Here is a 20,412-nt window from a genome sequence, read left to right as displayed (position 1 = left end):
AAAGCTTCCAACGGACAAACGTAGCCAAGCCAGCAAAGCAGAACAGAATAGGCGAATAGAAAAATCTCAACAACCAAAAAATACCTTCCAATCTTTTAAATTTTTTCAAAAGAAGGCAACATCAATCTCATAAACATCTGGAAGGTAAATTACAAAATATATACAAGAAGGTAGAAATGGGGGGTATCAGAAATTGGGTTAAAAAAATATATATAAGCATTGGGTGTGACCCTCAATCGTATAAGCCAGTCCAAAGACAAAGGTATAAAACATCCATCATAAACACCTAACACAGACATGAATCTCATATAGTTAAAAGAAAGTATATAAGAAGTGAAAGGGGGTTCCTGTACGGAGTACAGAGAAGGCTGAAAAAAAAAAAATAAAAATAAAAATAAAAAACAAAAAAAAAAAAAATTAAGGGGTGTGTAGAATTAACAAATAGGTAAAACAAAGTTGTGATGGAAGCCGATCTTATCCGATCTACCGCTGGTAGAAAGCTGCTGGAGTATCGGTCGCCCTAAATCTTTTCTAGAAACTGAGGAAAAGCGAAACAAGGATGAAACTAGCGGTCAGACTCATGATGGATAAGCTGGTCGCGGAGGCACCACCAACGGGCGGTGAGGAAGCGGTCGGGGGTAGAGTTGCTGATGAAATGGCGGTCGTCGAGTTCGAGGCCCTAAAGAATGTCGAACTCGGGTTTTCAACAAAGACGTGCGGTGAGACGGTGACGGCCTTATAATTATGTGCGGTTACAATACTAGACTTTGCAGAAGTTGTCGAAGCGATTGTCGACGTTGTTTCTTCAGAGGAGGAGGTTGAGCTTACGATGCTTGTGGTTGTTTGGGCGGGAGTCGACGATGTCGCCTCATCTGTTGTTGGCGTTGGCTCGGGAGCCGATGTGGTCGTCTCGGGCACTTCGTCGTCGTCGTCGTACTTGTCCCCGTCCTCACCTTCATCATCATCGTCGTCGTCATCATCTTCAGATCCTCCATTGCTACCCTTACCAGCTTCAAAGACGACGACGTTGGCTTTGCCACCCTTGGGGACAGTCACGACACAGAAGGAAGCTCCACCTGCGCCCTCTTCGGTGCTTCCGGTAACTTCATTGATACTGTTCTTAGCAGGGTCAATCTGACAAGGAAGTCCATTGCATCCGTCGCCATCACATTCGATTTTCACGCCAAACGACGGGCTCTCGTCACGGAAAGGAGTTTCGGGCTCCAAGTAGATTGGATTCCAGCCGATTTTAAGGAATGTCTGCCCTTTGCTGTCCATGTTGGCCCCGGCAACGTAGGGTGCCCAATTTCCCCAAGGGTGGTCCTTTGTACCCCATACACAGGCTGTCTCGGTGTCCTTTCCGGGCGGGTTGATGTAATAACTGTAGACACGGTGAGCAATAAAAGAGACTTCAAACTACAAAACACACTTACTGAGCCGCAGTAGAACACCAGTAGTCAGGGTCAGGGACCGCAAGCTTGGCAGAGCCGTCAACGCTAGTTGGGATCAACATGGCTTCATTTCCGGGGAGGACAGTCTGGCAAAACGACACGACACCGCCAGCATCGTTCTTTGCAACAACGGGGCCCGATGCCTCGACACAGTATGGCTTGCTGGGGAATGGTTTAGAAATCTTGCCATCGTCATCGCAATAGAGACCGCCATTCTAAGGAAAACTCAGTAAAAAGGGAAATTACCTGTGAAGCATAACTGTAAGATTTGCAATACGTACCATGGACTGCGGATAAGTGTAGGAGGTAGCCTTAGGATCCCACTGGGCCATGACCATTCCAGGTGGACAAGCATAAGGACAATAGTTTCCGGGTTCACATGGCTGGTCAGGGCTCATAGCCCAGCCGGCATTCTCCTCGTTGGGTGTAACAGCAACCAGACCAGCATCGGACGGAAACTCGCATTGTCCTCCGCGTTTCTTGAGCGGTTTGCTCCTGGCAACACCATGTGGTTTCTGGACAGGCGAGGTTGCCGCGCGATGGTGGAAATGATGATGCTTCAAGCCAAAGCCATCCTTCGGGGCGTTCACAACACCGCCATGGATATGGCTGTGACCATGGCCATGACCGTGGCGGTGTCCGGCCTGTGAGACCGAGGCGAAAAGAAGGATGAGCGTCCAAGCTCTCGAGAGAACGGAGTGCGATTTCATCGGCTCCCGTTTGCGAACAAACTTCAAGGGAAAGAAACTCCACCACCAATACCGCAACAAATGCCTTCGCGCTTAGCTTTTTTGGACGGAGGCGCAATTCTCGTTATAGCCAGCGACGCAATCGCAAGGGAGAGAATCGACAAGGAGCGAACGAGCGTATATACTCGAAAATCGAACGAAAATCGACAGAAAGAATGAAAGAAGAAAGAAAGGGCCGACGTTAAAGGAGCGATGGGGCCGAAGACGGAGATATGATGTGTTTTAAAGGAGAGACGAAATGAAACGAATCGCGACGGCGAGATTGACAGACAGAGAGCAAGAAGAAGCTCTCCCAAGGGGGTCGGAAAGGCAGGCTAAGCACTATTTTTTAGTAGCAGATGCCGGCAATGGGCTAACCAGACTATTAGGTCGGGTTCGGCAGCTGGCAGCCTATGATCGGCCTCCATGCTAGTGCGGATACAGCGTCTGCCCCGCGATGTGCACGCCCAACACGGCGCCAACACCTGCGCTGCTCCCGCCTGGTCTGGCAGCCATGGCTGTTGCTGGTGCATGCAGCACGGGGAGTGTCATGCATCGCTTCGTCCAGCACACTCTTGGAACAACAGTCAGATGATCAAGATCGTAACCGTACCTTTCCCTCCCTTCCACGATGCTGTGCGTGACCCCAATGCAATGCCTGCTGGCTTGTCGCCAACCTTGCGCTGGAAGCTGGGCAGTCGACCCCTCGAGTCCCGATTGGGTTAGCTCGCACCTCGCCAAGAATCAGACTCTACGATACCGTGGAAATTCTGGATTAATGCGGTATAGCGCCAGGGGTTGAGATTGGGATCATCTGTCCACTATCCAATCAGCTCCCTTTTCTGCACACGACATCCCTCGAGAGCTTTTTCCCCGATCTTGAATCAGGGCTAGGGTTAGGGCTAGGGTTAGGGCTGTACCCCCGGTCTTGCGCTTCTGGGGAGGTTGGAGTCTAGGTACCTGTCTGACAGAGAGCTCTCCACATCTCTCCATCTCAGCCATGCTTGTCCCCCAAATGCCGCCGCAGATCAGGCCTAGCCTTGAGAGCCCCTGTGGAGGTGGACTTGGAGGGTGCTAGATCGCATGCACTGGATGTTTTGAAAGTTGCCTGCCGCACAATGACAGCTTAGGAGTGAATTACACGGCGAAAAAAGCGCCTCTGTACTCCGTAGTGCTCCGACCAAGCAGCGCACTTGAATCGAGGACGTATGTAGAATTCTGTCGCTCAAAACAGGAGGACAGGAATTTGGAGAGAATGTGCCACCACCCCTCCCCCCCTTTTTTTTTGTTTTTTTTTTCCCCTGACCGTGTTGGCTAGTTGCATGATAGGGCCGCTGCTACTGCCCTTAGGCTGAGGGATGTGTGTCCTTATTAGGGTCAAGAATCGCCTGAAGTACAAACAAGATAAGCAATATAATGTTGAGCTTGGGGTACTAAACAAATTGTTATCCTCCATACTCCGTACTCAGCTACACTAATTATGGAGTAAATTGCAGTGATTTTCACAGCAACAGGGGCGCTGTCACAAGTAGTGTTGCAAACAATGGAAACAGCGGATGTTTCTTGTTGAGTGTTTTGTGTACAGCGGACAAAGGATGTTAGACACGTGTGGGGTACCATTGTAAGGGAGGCCAATTGAAGTTATATAGATGATAAACACATGTTAGCTAGGTCGACGAAAATTCCCGCTATGTTGAGTGATGCCAAGCGCTCATGAAAGATGGAACTTGCCAGAGCATATGTCCAGTATGTACGATAGCAACGGCACAGCTCTTTAAGGATCTCAACTACCTAACAGGAGCCATTCTATGTACGGAGTACTGCAGTATGGTCTTGTGACATGCGGATAGTAAATATCGCTGTATCCCAGGCTATGGTCATGGCATTGCCTGTACAATTCCGGGGAATTGGCATTGATAGGTCACAAAGCATAGCTCACACATACAAAGCCATTCAAAACCACTGAAGCAAAAGTTGCACAAATGCGATGAAGGGTACCAGAAAGAAGCGAAATCACTCTTCTAATTCCATAGAGTCTTCTGAGTACTCTGAGCCTTCCAAGCCCATCTCAATGATATTTGCCGAATCCGCCCATTCTACCGGGGCCAAGAGGTGATGTACATACAACGTACTTGCAGCTAGTCAGTTCGCTCATATCAAACCAACCTGTCGAATCAACCTTCAGATAGTAGACATATCGAGATTTACGTCAGTAGGAATGAGTGTCTTGAAACAAGAAATGGGGTCGTCCGTAATGTTGAAGGGGAAGAATTTTGATGTAGTACTTGACAGCAACAATGGAGATGTTGCGAGTAATGATGTTAGCTCGGAACAAGGCAATATCAAACGGGCAAAGAAAGAGACAAAGGCAAACAACTTGTCTTCAGATATGCTACTTGGCCTTGGAAGATAGCCTTAAAGCGAGTGCCTCTCCAGTGATTTGTGCCAGGTGCTTGTTGGAGATAGTTGGGCTAGTGAGGTAGCCACGGAGTACACGAGTTGTTTATGTCCCAAGAGTTGGACCTAACATCAAACTTGTTGGTAGGCCTTCTGTTTGACACAGCCTTTGTTTGAGATTATTTATCATATCTTCCAAATTTGGAACAAGGAGAAAAGCGAAAAACTTCATTCCTCAGAAGACCCTCATTAGCAACATGGAGCAGGATCTTGAAGTCTCTACATAATGCTGGGCTTTGCGGATGGAAAAGACGTATACGAAGTATGCTACCATGGCTTCCCAAATCGAGCCAGAATCTCCATAGGATCCTCGCTTTGAAGCCATATATCTAGAACATCTTTTGACGGTATCCAGATCATACCCACCATACCAGCTGCATTCACGATTTTTACCCCTTCCTGGCTTGCGCGAGACCGTGGTATAACCATCATCCACTCTCTCACCAGAACCAGGCTATGGGAATAATCAGGTTCGTCAACACCGGCGGCGGCTAGAAGTTCCCTGTAAATCGAAAAGATATCGTTTCCCGCAGGCGATGGAGATAGTTTCCTGGCAATGTGCTGGAACGGGATATTGGGAACTCTGCCTGAACCTCATGAAGAGCGACGCATTAGGCTTATTTTCGTCCCTCGCATCCAATAAATACGAAAGACAGGGAAAGTATGCGAACAAATAACCCACCATTCTCAATGCCATACGTATCCGGGAAAAGGTCATGGACATCTCTCGCGGGGCGTGGAAGCAATTGCAAATGTCGATGCGGCAACGACCAACCTCCCTGGACTCCACCGTTGTAGATAACTATGTACGGACTTTCCAACTTGCAGAGCACGCTCCATGCGGCCGCCAGGTCCGATGCGGAAAGAGGTTCGATCTGGGATTTGTATTCGTTCGTGTGCAAGACGAACTGCGGCCGGACAACGCAGAACTTGTTGAACCGCAACGTGTGTTCCGCGCCGACATGTTCGAGAACGAAGTCGGGAGGATCCCTAGCGAACGGACTGGGAGTGTCTTTTTGCCTGTCGGACTGCGCCTTGGCCTCCTTGATATCGACTTGTGGCTTCTTCGTTAGGCTAGAGGCAATGCGGAATTGAAGCTAGTAAAATCGTCGCAAATGATCGTTTACACTATGGTCAGTCTCTTTTTTCTTGTTCATCTTGTGTGGCAGGGCTGGAGCAGAGACATTGGCTATTTCCCGAAGAGAGGTTTTGGCCATGTCTTTTGATTTTCTCTTTTTGCCTTACATTGAATGGCTGGGCGGGAACATGGATGGGCGGCGCATCTTTGAAGATTATGCTACCACACTGAACAAGTTTGTCAAACTGTCGAAGGGCTCGAGATTCAAGGTCCTCCATTGTCCGTAGTTGAGGCATGAAGCGAAGTGTCCTGACGTGGACCACTATCCGAGGCCTAATTGGACAAAAGAAGTCTGGGACCAAGCTAATTATGGGTTAATTACTCCGTACAGCAACCTTGGTCAACTATTCAGAATTTGTTCACTGATGTTGCTTGTTCCCGACTGCACGCGCACAACAAACCGCACGTGCAGTGTGATATTACTCGCATTTTTGACGGTACTGTGGACGGAGTACTCTGTACTCCGTAGTCAAGCACTTAACTAACGCCAAGCCTCACTCCGTAATGCTCAATGACATCAAATGTCGTCATGAAAATGCAAGAGATCGTGTCCAATGACCCTGATGCTGCGAATCCGTCCTCCGAAGGGCCAGTCGTATTTGCCGGAGGGAGTCGCCTGTGCAAAGGCTTGTGTTTCTCGAGATCTAAAGTTGCATTTGGTGCTGGAACGCTGACCAGAAAGTCTACAGTATTTATTTGATTCTGGCCTGAACAGTGATAAGAGTGCAGCTTGAAGTAGTGTCAAGGCCTGTGAGCCCTAGGATTTATGCCAAGAGCTCTCTACATTCCTGTGCAATTATTATGGTCGTTTAGTTATGATTAGTGAAGGCGACGTACCAAAGCAAGCTTAATTCTTGAGTCTGGCGCCCTTCACTTCATCAACCAGCTAGATTCAGTTCCCTCTTTGGCTCCTCAGGGACTTCCTTTACACTGTTCTATGGGAAAGTGGATGCCCATGCACCTTCTCCCTGAATTCCTCTGATATATCCACGGGAGAATAGGTAAAGATGTGATTATGCCTTTATATACGAGGCTCCATCAGCATGCAGACTTTCGAGGTCGACCCAATTGACTTCATCCCTGGGGAACGGACATGAGGTGGAAATATATGGAATTTCCCCTACGGGGTGGCATGTCTGTTGTGCTTGGCAGCAATAACAACCTCCTGACCTTTTCTGAGCTCAAAAATTCCCTAGAAATTGGAGAGGTCATGTCATCATAACACGCTGAGGAAGAGAGTACAGTAGCATTTCAGATGTCACTGAAGTGTTTCCTATGCAATGATCGGAGCGAAAGATTGCCAAGAGCCCTACTATTCATAAGGGTCACAATCAAACCAGAACACTATTCTAGATGGGAGCTTCAGGCCCAAAATTAGCACAGGTGAGCTGCTAAGCTCACTGTGTCAGATGTCAATGCCACTTGGGTCCTGTTCAATGGCTCGAATGTCGATCGATACGCGACCATTCTCGGTTATCCATAGACCTTACTACCGAAGGCGTTCTATTTATGAAAAGTAAGTTGAATATATCATCTGGAGTATGTTGGATAAAATCAAGTGTCCTGCAAACCCATGTGATAGTTACATTCGGATTCTGTGCAAGCCATTCTGGGGAAGATATGGCCTTGTCTCCAAGTGCTAGTTGGTGTCATACTCTCAAGCTTAGAGAACAATGTTATTTTATTTCTCGAAGCAGGGAGCAACAATGGATGCTTGGATTGGGGATGTCTTAGCTGGGTCATGTTAAGGGGTTATTGAAGCCAAAGACGGAAATGGAAAAGATGTGACTGAATTGCTAAATAAGGGGCCGAAGGGGTGAGAGAGCGTCCGGTGGAGTTTTGCCGGATTGGAGGCCTTGCTTGAAAATCGCTTTCCTTTTCAAGGATCTTTCAGATCTCAGTAAGTCCTTCTGGCTAAATCTGGGTAGAAAGGTGCCTGCAAGATCCAATTATTAATAGTGCTGAAGGGTACATAAATTCGGCAAGTTGGCCGTACACTGAAGCATAGAGCAAGCTTGAGAGTTAAGGTGCCAAGAGCGATGTGGTCATTGGTGGAGTGAACCAACTAGTTAACTAATGCGCTCATCTACCTGCTCATTGTATCATTCAACTCCTATTTACTTCGCATCATTTGTTACTGCTCATCAATCTCTTGTCTCTGCATGTTTCGCCGCAGCTAGATCAAATGGCACTTCAGCAAGGAAGCTCTTCTCGTCGCCAGACCCTTCCTCCCAGCCAGGTGGATTGTATCTGGTGGAAGAAGGGCTACTGCTATCGGGGCACCAAATGCTACTTCCGTCATGACGCAGCTCTCGCGGGGATTGACAAGGATAAGGACAGCCCGCGGACTGCCAAATCCACAGAACCAGGTGAGAGACTGAACCATTATGAGTTCCTCAAGCATGCCAGTGCCGTCATGGGGCAGTCAAAATAACTGTAACGATTTACTTTAGGGGTATCTCGATGTCCAGAGCCCGCTTACCCCTCCACGGGACCCGCCCAGCCACGGGAATCATGTGCAATCTGTCTGGAGGTGCCGGTCACTTATGGGCTTCTGATCCATTGTGATCATGTTTTCTGCCTGGGTATGTAAATGTCATATATCAGTTATTACCTTTTGGATCGGAAATCTCGATTCATCGATCGTCATCATGAAGCTAATCTGCTATTTATAGATTGCATTCGCAGCTGGCGCTCCTCCTCGAGCAACGAACAACCCGAAGACCCTGATTACATGACAGACCAAGCCGCGCTTTCGAAAACTACAAAGACTTGTCCGTTATGCAGGAAAAAGAGTACCTTCATCGTCCCAAGTTCCATATTTCCCACTCCGCCGATTGCCGATAGTTCGGCAAGCACACAAGATAAGAAGCCTGCTAGCGGGCAAAACAACTTGGAAGGTGCGGAAGAAATTAAGAACCCCGTTAAAGAGGAAATCATACAAGGCTATCTCTCGAGATTAAAGAAAATACCCTGCCGATACTTCAACGAGGAAGTTAGACGCTGGCGCGAAGCTATAACTAGGTTTGAGACTGGGCACACAGCATCTCAGCCCCTGCCCGAGTTGAGCTTCCAGCCACAATGCTACTTTGCGAACGAGTGCCATTACGCCCACACTGATCCCCTCACGAACGAACCATATATTTTTTCTCAACTTGAAATTAGACGCATGAAGCGCAAAAGAGCCGAGGAGAGGAATCGACAGCTCAGAGCCCGATTCCATTATGGACCTGCCGAACAGTTGGAAATGTTGACACGCACCATCGAAGCGTTTTCCTTCAACGACGATGCCACAAGAGACTCGTCATTCCCCAACGGATCGGGGCATTCTTTGTCTCCCTTTTCAGAACCTGAAGATGAGTTGCAAGAGCTAGGTATTATGCTTTCATTGTCAAGGCTAAGACCTATCGGTCATCCCGGGCCTGTTGACGACCCATTCGATTCCGATTACGACGGTGTCCTTTTTATGGACTCTGGTCTCGATGACTGTGATAGCGACTTTGAAGATTATGAAACTGTGGCCTATTAGCTCGCCCTCGCATCGATGGCATTGACATTGAGTGGAAAACCTAAACTTTGAATAACAACCCAAATGTTCATTTTCCTTATTCACGTTGATGGGGTTAATTGGAGGATGGATATGGGTCTTCGTTTATGAATCCATGGTTTGCTTCAACGGCGTTTGTCGCGATGGAGTTATTTCTGGGTTATACATATGTAACTAGGTAGTTCGCTTTTTCCTCTTTTTTTTCAGCACAGGATGCTCACCAATCTGAGAATGTGAGTTTGCGGCCCTTAATAGTTTAGAGAAGTTAATGCTTACTGATTGAAGAAAAACCATCTCACTCCTGTCCAGAAGTGCACTATCTCGAAGGCCAAAGCTCCTCGAAACTTAAAAGGAGACGGAGATCCCATTAAAAGGATCGGCAGATCACCAGCTTCAGGTTTCCCAGAATCTCGGAGCATGTCGCGCAGAGAGAAACAACTGAGAAAGCCCTTTCGACTAAAGGTGAGAGAAATACTCTCGTTGCCGTGGCTCCAATTCCGCTCGGGCGATGGGTTGACCAGCCGGGCTGCGATGTGAGATGACATGCCTTACAATCTTCCAGGCAAAGGAGTTGACTCGATCTTATATATTATCGGTGTACTTTGCTCATCCAGCAGGCACCAGCTAGCCCGTTAAACTTGAGGATAGCAAGGTCTTGCGGATATTTCACGATAAAGTCTGCATCCCGGAACTTAATATAATGGCAGCGACTGCCTCCTTGTTTCTTTGCACTCGCAATTCTTCCTCCAGCAACAGCTTCGAGCTCCAACTTAACCTATGTATACCCACTAGACATAAAGCTTCATAAACTCCCTAAACGTATGCTTACTCTTGATGTGAGAAGTTTCCATGTTGCGATCGCGAACTGATATCTGGTCAAGGATGAAAGCTCGGGGAGGGTTAACTATCTGCCGCATCACGGAATCCGAGGAGCGCGGCAGATCAGCCTGGCGCGAAACGGAACAAATGTATATGGAGGACAGAGAAACCTAGAGGAGGTGATATGCACCAAGGAATGTGGCAAATAGCAACTGAGGCGGGATGAGTTTGATCAGGATTCTGAGTTCGTGCCCAACAGCGCGCTAAATAGGCACCCAACGATGTGGGTTGAGGCTGGCATCCCACTGTAAATCGGAGTATTCCGCAAGGGGTGAACAACGAAACAGGTTATGTCGACGGCAGCTGTCTGTTGAACTGTCGCTTTGCGAACTGGAAATCCAGCTAGTCCACCGTGCTTTGTCCCGAAGACGCACTGCTCTACACCCGGCCTCCGCGAAAAGACATTTGTTCGAAGATCTTTCAGCCTCTATTAATTCAGTCGGAGATGCAAGCATTTATGAGATGGCGACCTATGAGCCCAGGCGAATCGACGACCGGGGAACTTGAACGCTCTCATGCTCAGCATGAAAATTCACGCTTCTCAACTTCGATAATCTCACAGTTAGGGTCGAGCCGAGACCGCTCATGGAAGAGTGCAGGGTGCTTCTCACGGATCTTTGAGGTCAATGACGGCAATAAGAATGTTTTTGAAGCTGTTGTTGCACCCTCTCTTCCTCACGTTCTGAATGGTTTTGAATGGTTGCCGGGAATGCTATGTTCGAGAAGGGCCCGACGGACGAGTCCATGTTCGCGGCGAAACAGAGGTGCTAGAAGGCGGAAAAATCAGAGTCCGTCCAGTCGTTGTTCGGGACTGCTGGAGTTTCGAGGATTTGCGTCGTGAGCTGCAAGTTGGCCTTAAGCTCAGAGCAATTGGGTTATCCACCGTACATGACCAAAGTTCCCGTACTCATGCGGTTGTAGAGCTCGAGGTTGTGACCAAGTCGCTACTTGATGCGCGCGATGCCATTATTGATCGAGAGTCTAAGTTCGTCCCGGTTGCTAAGCGCGCTACAGATATTTATCTCGAGGAGGATGCAAATGCCTACATCAAAACTCCCGAAGGGAAATATGTTCCTAATCCAGATCGTCCGCCAAATCAGGAGCGCATTGACGCTGCGGAAAAGGAAAAAGAAAGGTTCGAGTCGTACATGAAACAGGCGGAAGCCCACGCATGCGATGTATTCGCATCTCATGACCAGAGATGCCATCTTTGTCGATTTGGCGGGATCCGAATACTATCATGAAAAGGCCACACCCTCAACATTCGCGACCAAAATGACGCCCCAGGAACGCCAGGAGGGTCGACAGATAAACACCGACCTGCTTGCCTTGAAAGAGGTCATCCGTGCGCGTGCTCTCAATCAAGCCCGTATCCCATTTAGGTCCCTCCCCACTGACAATGGTGCTCCGCGAGCACTTCTCGGCTTCCACGGACAGTCAGTCTGCAATGATTCTTACGGTTTCACCTTCCTTCGGGCAATTTGCAGCAACCATGAACACTCTAAAGTACGGGAACCTGGTGGGCGTTGCGGGTGATGAAAAGGCTACAAATGCCAAAGGATAACAAAGCCCCAGCCTCAACATCAGGAACGCCAGATTTATTAGTTCTTAAGTTTTTATTGTATTGAAGACGTACTAAGCTGCTCGATAAAGCGTGAATGGGCTCCCTCGACTTCGGCTTCACGCCATATTATATTATTCACCTACCTATGTAAGGAGTGTGTACGTCGCTTTGCCCCACGATTCCAATAAGCTATGCTGAGCAATTTGACCGCGTTGATCAAAGTGAACCGGCGGCTGTACCTCCTGTCCAGATAGTCAGCGGCGTCTACTCGGCGGTTCTTTCCTGGGCGGATAACGAAGGTACCTCCTACCTGAAGTTGCAAAAGGAAAGCGGCTTGCTGCCGGGTAGCTCCTGCTACGACGTCCAGTATTCTACTTCTAGTAGAACCACTGAAGTGAGTGGTCTTGTAGGCGATTTTGAGCCAGGATCTTCTCTCTTCAGCTTCTCCCTCCCAAAGGACTCGAGATCGATCACGGCGCTCTTCTGATTTCAACTGCCCTTGATCATCTCTGCAGTGGGTTTTTGACTGCTGTTGTTATCCACTGACTATACCGCGGTGGCTTCTTCGAAACCCCTATTGCTCACGATGTCCACCTCGGAAAATGACCCTCCGACCTATAACATCCTAGGGACGTCCGGTATGACCTTGGAAATGGCCCGATTGATCATCGGTATCCCGTGCTTGAACTGTCTTCCTGATTTGGATGTGGAGACATTTTGGTGCGTTACTCTGCCGGGGAGAATAGCGTGCCAGAAGTGCCATGATGGTAAAAGAAAATGCGAAGAGGTAGATATATCCATCCTTGGCAAACCGCATTATTGACATGAGCAGCTGATGACTGCACAGGTTTCCTTGACGCCAGATGTGGAGCATGCGCTTATCCTCCGCGGATACATATTTTATGCCTCCAGGCTTGGGTTCCCTACCCGCTGGCAAAAGGATGAGCTGGCGATGCTCATAGCCAAAATCATGAGACCGCAATTATCCCCAAGTCCAGGAACAGAGGCTGCTCGAGTGGCAGCTGAACCTCTGATCCCCTGTCTGCTAGACCTAAATCCGGCAACATAGGCAGAGATGATGACTGAAGACTCTCTGAATGTGGATCCATCTTAGTTATATTAGATTGATCGTACAAAATTTCAACCAGAGAAGCGGTCTATCCTTGCAGGGCAGGGTTGACGAATTGGAAGTGCGGTTGACAGTGTGGCCGCAGGGGGGGGGGGGGGGGGGAAGGAGAGCGACGCGCCGATAGCGATACTTCACTCTTGAGAATTTCAAATGACATTGGTACTCCAACTTGGTAGCTCGTTGAAATCGCGCAGAAGCAGTTGCTATTGCTGGAAAGTATGGAGAAACCATATAAGCAGGGTGTTATTTGGGATAGGCACTTCGTACGGGGTAACTAGTATGTATGCAATTGAATCATATCTTACAAGGGCGTCATTAGCAACATAACTATATGGGATAGGAACTAACTCCTAATAAGCTCTTTTTTGACTTGCGAATAATCAAAAGGTAATGGAGTCCGCAGAGAGTTGTTCGGGCGACTTGGGTTGAAAAATGCTCCGCAAGGTAGCAGTTAGAGTTGCAATGTCGGGGTGTGGAACAAGGTGCGGAGTTGAGGGCACCAGGCCAGTCACCACCATCGCCGACCAAACTCCTAACCAATCTCTGGGATAAATCGTCGCCCCAGGAAATACGGAGTAGAAAACATATCATTCTATGATTCCTACATGCTTTAATATGGGTGCTCTGGAGTAGCAATGCCACTACCAAAGCAAACAGTACGTTAGTCTACAAGACTTCAACTGCCTGTGCCTCATCCATTCAGGACTTATCTATGCCTCTTCCGCTAACATACTTCTCATATTCAACAGACAGATTTAATCTTCTCCCTGCAGGCCCTGATTTACCGCATCCGCCAACTCATCAAAGAACGACGTGGCTACTCCAAGACCAAGGCGCGCGAACTCGCCAAGCTTCTCAAGGAAGGCCGCGATGATTTTGCCCGCATCAAGACGGAAGATGTGATCGCGAACGACAACCTGATCTCTGCGTTGGAGATTATCGAGTTACATTGTGAGCAGTTGCATGTGCGGGCAAATATATTGGATCATCTTGCGTTTGGGCAGAAGAAGAAGGGGAAAACGTTGGCTGTAAGGAGGAGAGGGAACCACGCTGGGAACCACGCTAGGAGCGGGAGGGTGGCGCCCTCGACGATAGAAGGGAGCAGTGGAGGCGGCGGATGGGGATTTTGGAGTATTTTTGGCCTTGGTGATGGCTCGCAGACCCAACGACAGCGGTCAAATACCCGAGATGCTCAGAGTGTTGCGCGTCCCCCGACGCATGAAGCAACCGTCGATGATGGCGTTGCTGAAGATGTAGAGGTTAAAGACGGTGCTGAAACCGCTGAAGACAGGGAACCTGAAGTCTACATCGACCCGGAACTAGATCGTGCCGCTGCTGTGATATTCTACTCCTATCCACGCCTTCCTCGGGACATTACAGGGCTACCGGAACTCCGTGTAAAGCTAATACAAAGATGGGGAAATGAATTTGCAAGCAGAGCACAGGATGACGATGATTTGCCTGTCGATTTGCCGGAAGAACTGGTAGAGCGGTTACGAGTCCAGAAGGCATCACCAGTTTTGGTTGAGAAGTATCTAAAGGAAATTGCAAGGAGTCATGGGCTCCGGTGGCACCAGGATGAAGATGAAGATGGGGACGGGGAAGGGGGTCAGACCGTTGAAGAAGACAATCAGCTCCCGGAATTCGTCCAAGAAACAGACACACAAGCACCTGAGAAACGCGGGATAGAAGGTCCAAAGGGAAATATGAAAGGAGTCGATGCCCACTCGCCTGGCACGTTAGCTGACATTAAGCCATCGCCAGCACAAGTAGCAGAGGCCGAGAGCACCAAGATTGGTGGTGGCATACCTGAAGTGGATGAGTTGGCAAAAAGATTTGCGGCTCTGAAGAAATGACCAGGGGAAATTTCTTCAGCTTGACGAATGATATATCACAGGCTCCTGGGCAGGGAGTTGGCACTAGCAATATGCTTTCTCAACAGCGTCTATATCCGCGATTAATCTGAGCTCTGGGCGAAATCATTGTCTGAATGCGAGACAGAGACACGTAAATATTACGACAAGGTAATATTGTCATGAGCATGGTATTTTTAAATTCTATTTTTGTAAGCGATCTTCCTCATCAAGTTTGACTCTCTTGAGGTACTGTTCTATAAATCCACTGATACGTTTTACTTTGATGTGTTTCCAATCTGTATTTCGACCCAGGGGATAGTTAAGATGCAACGGAGCTCGAAGCCTCCTCTTCTCGGATTAACAATTGTTTCTTATCGAAACATTGGGTATCTAAGTCTAGTCTACGTATGTATGTATGTACATTAAGCTGTGCTGAAAATATATATATATATATATACCAGAAAAGCACCACTACGTCGATCCATGCAATCCCTTAAGTCCCGTCTCAACGAGGCTGAGGGTGTCTTTCGGCGTTCCAGCAGATGTATCATCAGTTTTATCGGAAGTGCTTGCTTGAATTAATCGTTGTTCTGGACAGGTCCAAGCTCTTTGATTTTCAGATCCATTGTGCTCCAAGGAAAGTATATACGGGACGAGAGGTACGGAGGATGGCCGTTGGCCACGCCACCTGGGAATTTCTTTCCATAACGCGTAGTAAAATGCAGCATTACCGACAATAGATGCACAAACGAGTTCTATCGACGCCCACTGTCAGGGGAGAACGAGAAGGTCAGCATTGTTGTAGGCTAAAATGGAGGCTTAAACGAAGCGGTGTGTGAAAGCATGACGTACCATGGTGCGAGTCGTCTGCGAGTTGGAATGCAAGAAGATGAGCGGTAAACGGATGATGGTTACTACAACCACAATAGTTCCCACAAGGAAGAGCAATGTCAACTGGACCTTTCTAGTGAAGGATTTAGTCAAAGCCTATGAGCGGTCAAAGAAGAGTGAGGCCGTGGCATACGTTTGGAAGCTGAGGGTGGACATCTTCCAGAGCATCGGAATCGGAAAGAGAATCAAGGCAAGGTCTGTGGCAATGTTGAGGATTGCCATCGTCAGAAGATTCTTTGTCCCCTTCTGGCATGCATCTAAACACGAAGAGCTGTGTTAGATAGTTGGCTTCAAGCTCCCTTTTGCGGAGATATAGGGACTTACGCTTCGTCGGTGCCCAATATCTGTGAGGAATGAGTCATTGGATGCTATTTCCAGTAAATCAAAGGCCGTAGGATTCTTACAGTGACAATGGCCTGCATTCAAGCAAAGTGGCCAGCACTATGACCAAAAAAGATACCACGATAAAGTACCAGAGCGCACGCCTGGCTCGATGGACCCTGTTTGAACCATTCTCGAGTCGCGAATAAAACTGGAGGAGGCATAGTTTCATGCACCAGAGGCTGGATCGGGGAGAAAATGCGTCCGGCATCAGCGAATATGTTATTTTTCAAGGGACCGTCTGTCAACGGGGTGTTCATAACACAGAACGTACAACAGAGCATAAGCCAGCCGAGAAGGTATAACTAGTTTCTTCGCCACAACGTCATGGTGATGGGTCTTCGCTGCGCGGAGATCGAAGTACCACGCTATGCAGGCTGTTCGGGAGACTAGGGGTACAAGTGAAAAGGCCATCCAGCTGTCATCTGAGTGCCATCTCTGGTGGATAGCAGGAAGCAATTTGAAAGTGCCGAGGAGCCTGTAGGTACAGCGAAAAATGATCTGTATGGCAACAATCGTGGCAGCGGCCACAATCAAAGAAGTTTCTGTCGTCCATTTCATTGAATAACAGGCAAGTCATCAAGAGCGCTGTCATGAGAGACGGAGAAGAAGTACAACATTGATGAATACAATCAACCATAATAAATGTGAAAAGAGAAGAGCGAAGTCAAACTGGCGGTAGCTTCTCCATAAACCAGGTCGGATGGAACCCAAGTATGCTGGCGGGGACAAGGGAAACTTTATGCTCAACTTAACGTGAAGGGATCCGGGCGCAGCGATCATACGAACTGACGATGCCCCGTCGGGTTATTCTCTGGTTGGCGAACTGGATTTAACGAGCGAATCAGTTGCTCGGTGGTGGCCATGACAGGGTAGCTGAAGGCAGAACGCTGCTGCGACAGAAACGTTGTCCAACCCTAGAAAGGCTGTCGTACGTTGTTTGCATACAGCTGGCTGGCTGCAGCATCCCAGCATCATCCTGCTCTTGCTCCTCCCCCCCAGAGGGTCAACTAATCCCCACCATTTCGGATGTTGCTGGCCATTCAAAGCAGTTCGTGTGAAGGACCCCGTACTCCATCGCTTCAGGCCCAGATTCGTATCCACCAGGGTCCGGGCCGACCAGCCGAAGCCCCGTCTCCTCGAAGCCAGGGGCAAGTTCTCAACCCTGAAGCTCAATACACAACGAAATAGACTCGCAAGCGCACTGACGGGCTGTTGGGCGGCGCAGAGGTGTCCTGTCCTGCGGATATTTTTATTTTAAGCTTGCTCAGACGTCCCGGCAATCCAATCCTGCAGCACCCACGGACCATCATGGATGAAGGTGCAGGGATAACCAGTTAATCTCCTTCCGTCCGGATGCCATGATGAGGATAGCTAGCCTAGAGCATGCAGCAAAAAGAGAAACGTTTTCGTTGAGCATTTATCAGTCTATGCCGCTCCCAACTTTCCATCTCTCTACTGAGACGACGCCTTCGCAATGGCCATGGACGGTAGAGGAAAGGGAACATTATTGAATTCTTTGTTTGCAAAACCACTCTAGCAAAAGAAAGATGCATTCGCAAGGACCAGAGCGTTGGATATGGATCTTTTGACCGCTGGAATCAAAGGACTTGGGGAGTTTCAATTCTTTTAACTCTTTGTCTAACCATTCTTTGCGTAAAAGGCAGATAACTTCCAGGTCGGGATTGCTGCCCGGCTATCTCTGGGTACGATGTATGCACTCTGGATAAGATAAAGCATTGCAACAGCCAGCATCTTTGCTTCCAGCCACCAAAAATTGAGCGGAGCCGGCAAAATTTTAGGATTCAACATTCAATCATTGCGACGACACGGGTTTCTGCATATGGTGTACTGTCACCTCAGGCAACAAATCGGCTACTATTTACTAGTTTCTCATTGGACTATCATCCTACGTCGCAAGATTTTCATATTTAATAAGCTGAGATCAGAATTTTACGTGTTTGCTGAAATCGCAGTTGCACAGGCCTAAGCGAGAGTCAAAGCCATGCGCACATAACATCCCATCCGCCCTTCGAGACGAAATAACCATTGCCAGGGTGGATCCTGTATGATTGTCGCAGTCGTGCATCTGATACATTCATGCAGGGAAGCCACCACACCATAGCCCATAGCCAAAACTGCAAACGGCCAAGATGAAGCTCGAAAGCAAAATTTCAGATTGCGTCAGGTGATATTGGCGTGAGGCCACTCATTCCTAGAAATCTGCTATGTCACTGGCGCATTGTAAAGCCACTCATTGTGTCAAACAGTGGTTATAAGCCCATCATCATGTCTCGCGGGAATTCAGTGCATCAATTGAAGCCCATTACAAGTTCCGTGGATGTATATGGCGTTCGTTGGATATTATATATCACTCGAGTTTGTCCAAATGCTCCAATCTCGTCAGAACAACTTGTTTACTTGTCTCTTCGATCTCGCCCGCAAGAAAGACCTCATCAAGAATTGCATAGACCTAAATTCCGAACCGCCTTAGCCTCTGAGAATCGAATAATAATATACCGTATTAGCTCACCTTGTAGAAATTGAACACCAAATCCAACTCACACACATTCCCAAAGAATTGATCTAGGACCTCAACGAAGAAGTGAATAGCCTCTAAATACGCTAACTCATTGTCATTTGCGTCAACACATGCGCAGAAAAAGAGGCCTGCGTAACGGCGGTAGACGATTTTTGTGCTTCGTCGGAATTCGACGAAATTAGATTGGTACTTTTGGTCGCGGGGTGCGATGAGGCGGTGAACCTGTGCTCAAGGACCGTTAGTTTTAATGGACAAATTATGAAGCATAACGAGAGGACCATGCGGAGGGTTCAATGGAGAGGACCGTGGAATGCGAGCTGATCAATTGTCTCATACCTCGCCCTTGAGTCTCACTTTCTCATCATCCTGAGAGAAAATCAGTTCAGGTTACTCCGAAACGTTAGATACGGATGTCAAAAAGCGTACTGTATACGGCGCGTACCACTTGGCCAACCGGGTCTTCCCTCTTGGTGCGAGTTAACCTCCGCTGCCACACGATGGGAAGGCGAACTTACTGTCGGTTCTGAACAAGGATAAAGGAGAGAACCATGTCTCTATAAACTTCCTGGGTACACCTTATACTGTCAACATTGGGACTGGGCTCAGCTCAAAAAGATGAGTGAAATACGATGAGTTGAGCCAGATCCCCCTGATGAGCATGTCGTCTCGGGGATAACTCACCTATTCTGCCTTTTGTCGCCGCTTTGTTCCTGAGCTTTCCATCCAATGATTCTCGACAACAATGTTCGGGGCTGATGTACGGAGTAGACAGGAATCTTCGCTCTATATGTCCTTTCGTCCATGAAATTGGTGAAATTACATTTTCGTTCCCCCACAACCCATGGAAATACCTCCGCCGATTCGTCTCCACCGGTGCTACGGGCATGACGCAGGTGCAAATATAATTGCGCCGCGAATGGAAATTGAAATTGTATCAAACGTCAATAGACCAAATGGAATGCCGAAGATTTAATCATAGTGTTCTACTCCGTGCACATTTCTCTTTCGCAGGATGATACTATTTCATGATCCAGTTTCTTCTTTAGATTCATCATCCCTTTCGCTATCTTCTTGCTCTACACTATCATCCTCGGTTGCACTATCGCCTTCATCAGACTTCGGGAACGCTCTCTCCGGATCCCCATTATATACTACCCACCACCCGATATTCTCTTCCGGCGCCAAAAAGTCCCTTAACCTCCTCAATGCCTCCGGGCCCCCAGGAGAAAGCTCGGGTCCCTTCTCGATAATCTCGCCGATATTCAAACTCAGCATTTGGCCGGGTCGTCCTTCGTCCGGCATAGTAATCACCTTAGCAGCAACAAATGCGTATGGTTGTCTCAACGCAGTATCACCAATGTCGTCGGGATCGTATTGCTCTATGATACGCAAGTCCGGCAGGTGATACGGAATGTTGGGATCGATGCGCCTGAAAGATTGGAGAATGGCACGACATGTCGCTGGCTCTTGGAGATATTCGGCCGCTGCGTCGAGGAGGTTGTAAGAAACGATGTGCGCACAGATTCCCGGTGCATTCAATGTGCCCACTCGGGGCCAGCGAAATCCGTGGACGACGTAGACGACCATGGCAAGCAAGGTTCAATGGCAAGGATTGACGGATTTGACAGTCTGTTCCGAATCAATTTTAGGTCTCATCAAAATTTCAGATAATAATGAAGGGATTGTTTCATTGAATAGCGTAAACATATAGGAATATTCTTGATGCCATAACTCAATTACGGGGACAGGTGAAGGCTTATTTACGCTATGTACGGAGTACGGAGTAGACTCGGAGCTATTTAAAAGAGCTGTGGAGGAGCTCCAGCCTGTGGTTCACCAACGGCACCCT

At 48.3% G+C, this 20,412-nt stretch overlaps 9 protein-coding genes across 9 annotated transcripts; 4 read left to right on the top strand and 5 right to left on the bottom strand.

Moving 5' to 3' along the window:
* Positions 1–438: 438 nt before the first annotated feature.
* CIMG_03374 (SUN domain-containing protein (Adg3)) lies at positions 439–2,821 on the bottom strand. Its single transcript, XM_001243932.2, has 4 exons — positions 1,733–2,821; positions 1,434–1,666; positions 829–1,381; positions 439–735 (listed from the first exon to the last, which is right to left on the bottom strand). The coding sequence occupies exons 1-4, from the start codon at positions 2,159–2,161 to the stop codon at positions 532–534; spliced, it is 1,419 nt and encodes a 472-aa protein (XP_001243933.2). The 5' UTR covers positions 2,162–2,821; the 3' UTR covers positions 439–531.
* Positions 2,822–4,903: 2,082 nt separating this feature from the next.
* Positions 4,904–6,187, bottom strand: CIMG_03373 (uncharacterized protein; the record flags this gene model as incomplete). Its single annotated transcript, XM_001243931.2, has 3 exons — positions 5,882–6,187; positions 5,319–5,733; positions 4,904–5,223 (listed from the first exon to the last, which is right to left on the bottom strand). The coding sequence occupies exons 1-3, from the start codon at positions 6,008–6,010 to the stop codon at positions 4,904–4,906; spliced, it is 864 nt and encodes a 287-aa protein (XP_001243932.2). The 5' UTR covers positions 6,011–6,187.
* Positions 6,188–7,894: 1,707 nt separating this feature from the next.
* CIMG_03372 (uncharacterized protein) lies at positions 7,895–10,460 on the top strand. The gene is made up of 3 exons (XM_001243930.2): positions 7,895–8,143; positions 8,228–8,359; positions 8,450–10,460. Exons 1-3 carry the CDS (start codon positions 7,960–7,962, stop codon positions 9,301–9,303), a joined length of 1,170 nt encoding a protein of 389 aa, XP_001243931.1. The 5' UTR covers positions 7,895–7,959; the 3' UTR covers positions 9,304–10,460.
* A 426-nt stretch (positions 10,461–10,886) lies between these two features.
* CIMG_13705 (kinesin family protein) lies at positions 10,887–12,251 on the top strand (the record flags this gene model as incomplete). The annotated part of the gene is made up of 3 exons (XM_001243928.2): positions 10,887–11,378; positions 11,449–11,719; positions 11,917–12,251. 3 exons carry the CDS (start codon positions 10,887–10,889, stop codon positions 12,249–12,251), a joined length of 1,098 nt encoding a protein of 365 aa, XP_001243929.2.
* A 99-nt stretch (positions 12,252–12,350) lies between these two features.
* Positions 12,351–12,833, top strand: CIMG_13704 (uncharacterized protein; the record flags this gene model as incomplete). Its single annotated transcript, XM_001243927.1, has 2 exons — positions 12,351–12,551; positions 12,612–12,833. 2 exons carry the CDS (start codon positions 12,351–12,353, stop codon positions 12,831–12,833), a joined length of 423 nt encoding a protein of 140 aa, XP_001243928.1.
* A 589-nt stretch (positions 12,834–13,422) lies between these two features.
* On the top strand, positions 13,423–15,702 carry CIMG_03368 (uncharacterized protein). The gene is made up of 2 exons (XM_001243926.2): positions 13,423–13,549; positions 13,643–15,702. Exons 1-2 carry the CDS (start codon positions 13,529–13,531, stop codon positions 14,747–14,749), a joined length of 1,128 nt encoding a protein of 375 aa, XP_001243927.1. The 5' UTR covers positions 13,423–13,528; the 3' UTR covers positions 14,750–15,702.
* CIMG_03367 (uncharacterized protein) lies at positions 15,221–16,582 on the bottom strand (the record flags this gene model as incomplete). The annotated part of the gene is made up of 6 exons (XM_001243925.1): positions 15,221–15,517; positions 15,602–15,713; positions 15,774–15,897; positions 15,965–15,984; positions 16,045–16,203; positions 16,296–16,582. 6 exons carry the CDS (start codon positions 16,580–16,582, stop codon positions 15,221–15,223), a joined length of 999 nt encoding a protein of 332 aa, XP_001243926.1.
* Positions 16,583–18,392: 1,810 nt separating this feature from the next.
* Positions 18,393–19,366, bottom strand: CIMG_03366 (AP-2 complex subunit sigma; the record flags this gene model as incomplete). The annotated part of the gene is made up of 6 exons (XM_001243924.2): positions 18,393–18,494; positions 18,555–18,785; positions 18,900–18,929; positions 18,990–19,029; positions 19,079–19,138; positions 19,245–19,366. The coding sequence occupies 6 exons, from the start codon at positions 19,364–19,366 to the stop codon at positions 18,393–18,395; spliced, it is 585 nt and encodes a 194-aa protein (XP_001243925.2).
* Positions 19,367–19,586: 220 nt separating this feature from the next.
* On the bottom strand, positions 19,587–20,150 carry CIMG_03365 (uncharacterized protein; the record flags this gene model as incomplete). The annotated part of the gene is made up of 1 exon (XM_001243923.1): positions 19,587–20,150. The coding sequence occupies one exon, from the start codon at positions 20,148–20,150 to the stop codon at positions 19,587–19,589; it is 564 nt and encodes a 187-aa protein (XP_001243924.1).
* Positions 20,151–20,412: the final 262 nt, after the last annotated feature.

The sequence above is a fragment of the Coccidioides immitis genome (assembly GCF_000149335.2).
Source record: "Coccidioides immitis RS genomic scaffold supercont3.6, whole genome shotgun sequence".
NCBI classification, from domain to species: Eukaryota; Fungi; Ascomycota; class Eurotiomycetes; order Onygenales; family Onygenaceae; genus Coccidioides; species Coccidioides immitis.
Note: the sequence above shows the minus strand (reverse complement) of the source record. Positions and strands in the feature narration are given on the sequence as shown.

Coding starts and splice junctions, on each gene's coding strand:
- CIMG_03374 (XM_001243932.2), bottom strand. CDS start 2,161: ATGAAATCGCACTCCGTTCTCTCGAGAGCTTGGACGCTCATCCTTCTT. Junction 1,667..1,732: donor ACACTTATCCGCAGTCCATG/GTACGTATTGCA, acceptor AGTTTTCCTTAG/AATGGCGGTCTCTATTGCGA. Junction 736..828: donor CCCAAACAACCACAAGCATC/GTAAGCTCAACC, acceptor CATAATTATAAG/GCCGTCACCGTCTCACCGCA.
- CIMG_03372 (XM_001243930.2), top strand. CDS start 7,960: ATGGCACTTCAGCAAGGAAGCTCTTCTCGTCGCCAGACCCTTCCTCCC. Junction 8,144..8,227: donor TGCCAAATCCACAGAACCAG/GTGAGAGACTGA, acceptor GATTTACTTTAG/GGGTATCTCGATGTCCAGAG. Junction 8,360..8,449: donor TGATCATGTTTTCTGCCTGG/GTATGTAAATGT, acceptor TGCTATTTATAG/ATTGCATTCGCAGCTGGCGC.
- CIMG_03368 (XM_001243926.2), top strand. CDS start 13,529: ATGCCACTACCAAAGCAAACA. Junction 13,550..13,642: donor TGCCACTACCAAAGCAAACA/GTACGTTAGTCT, acceptor CATATTCAACAG/ACAGATTTAATCTTCTCCCT.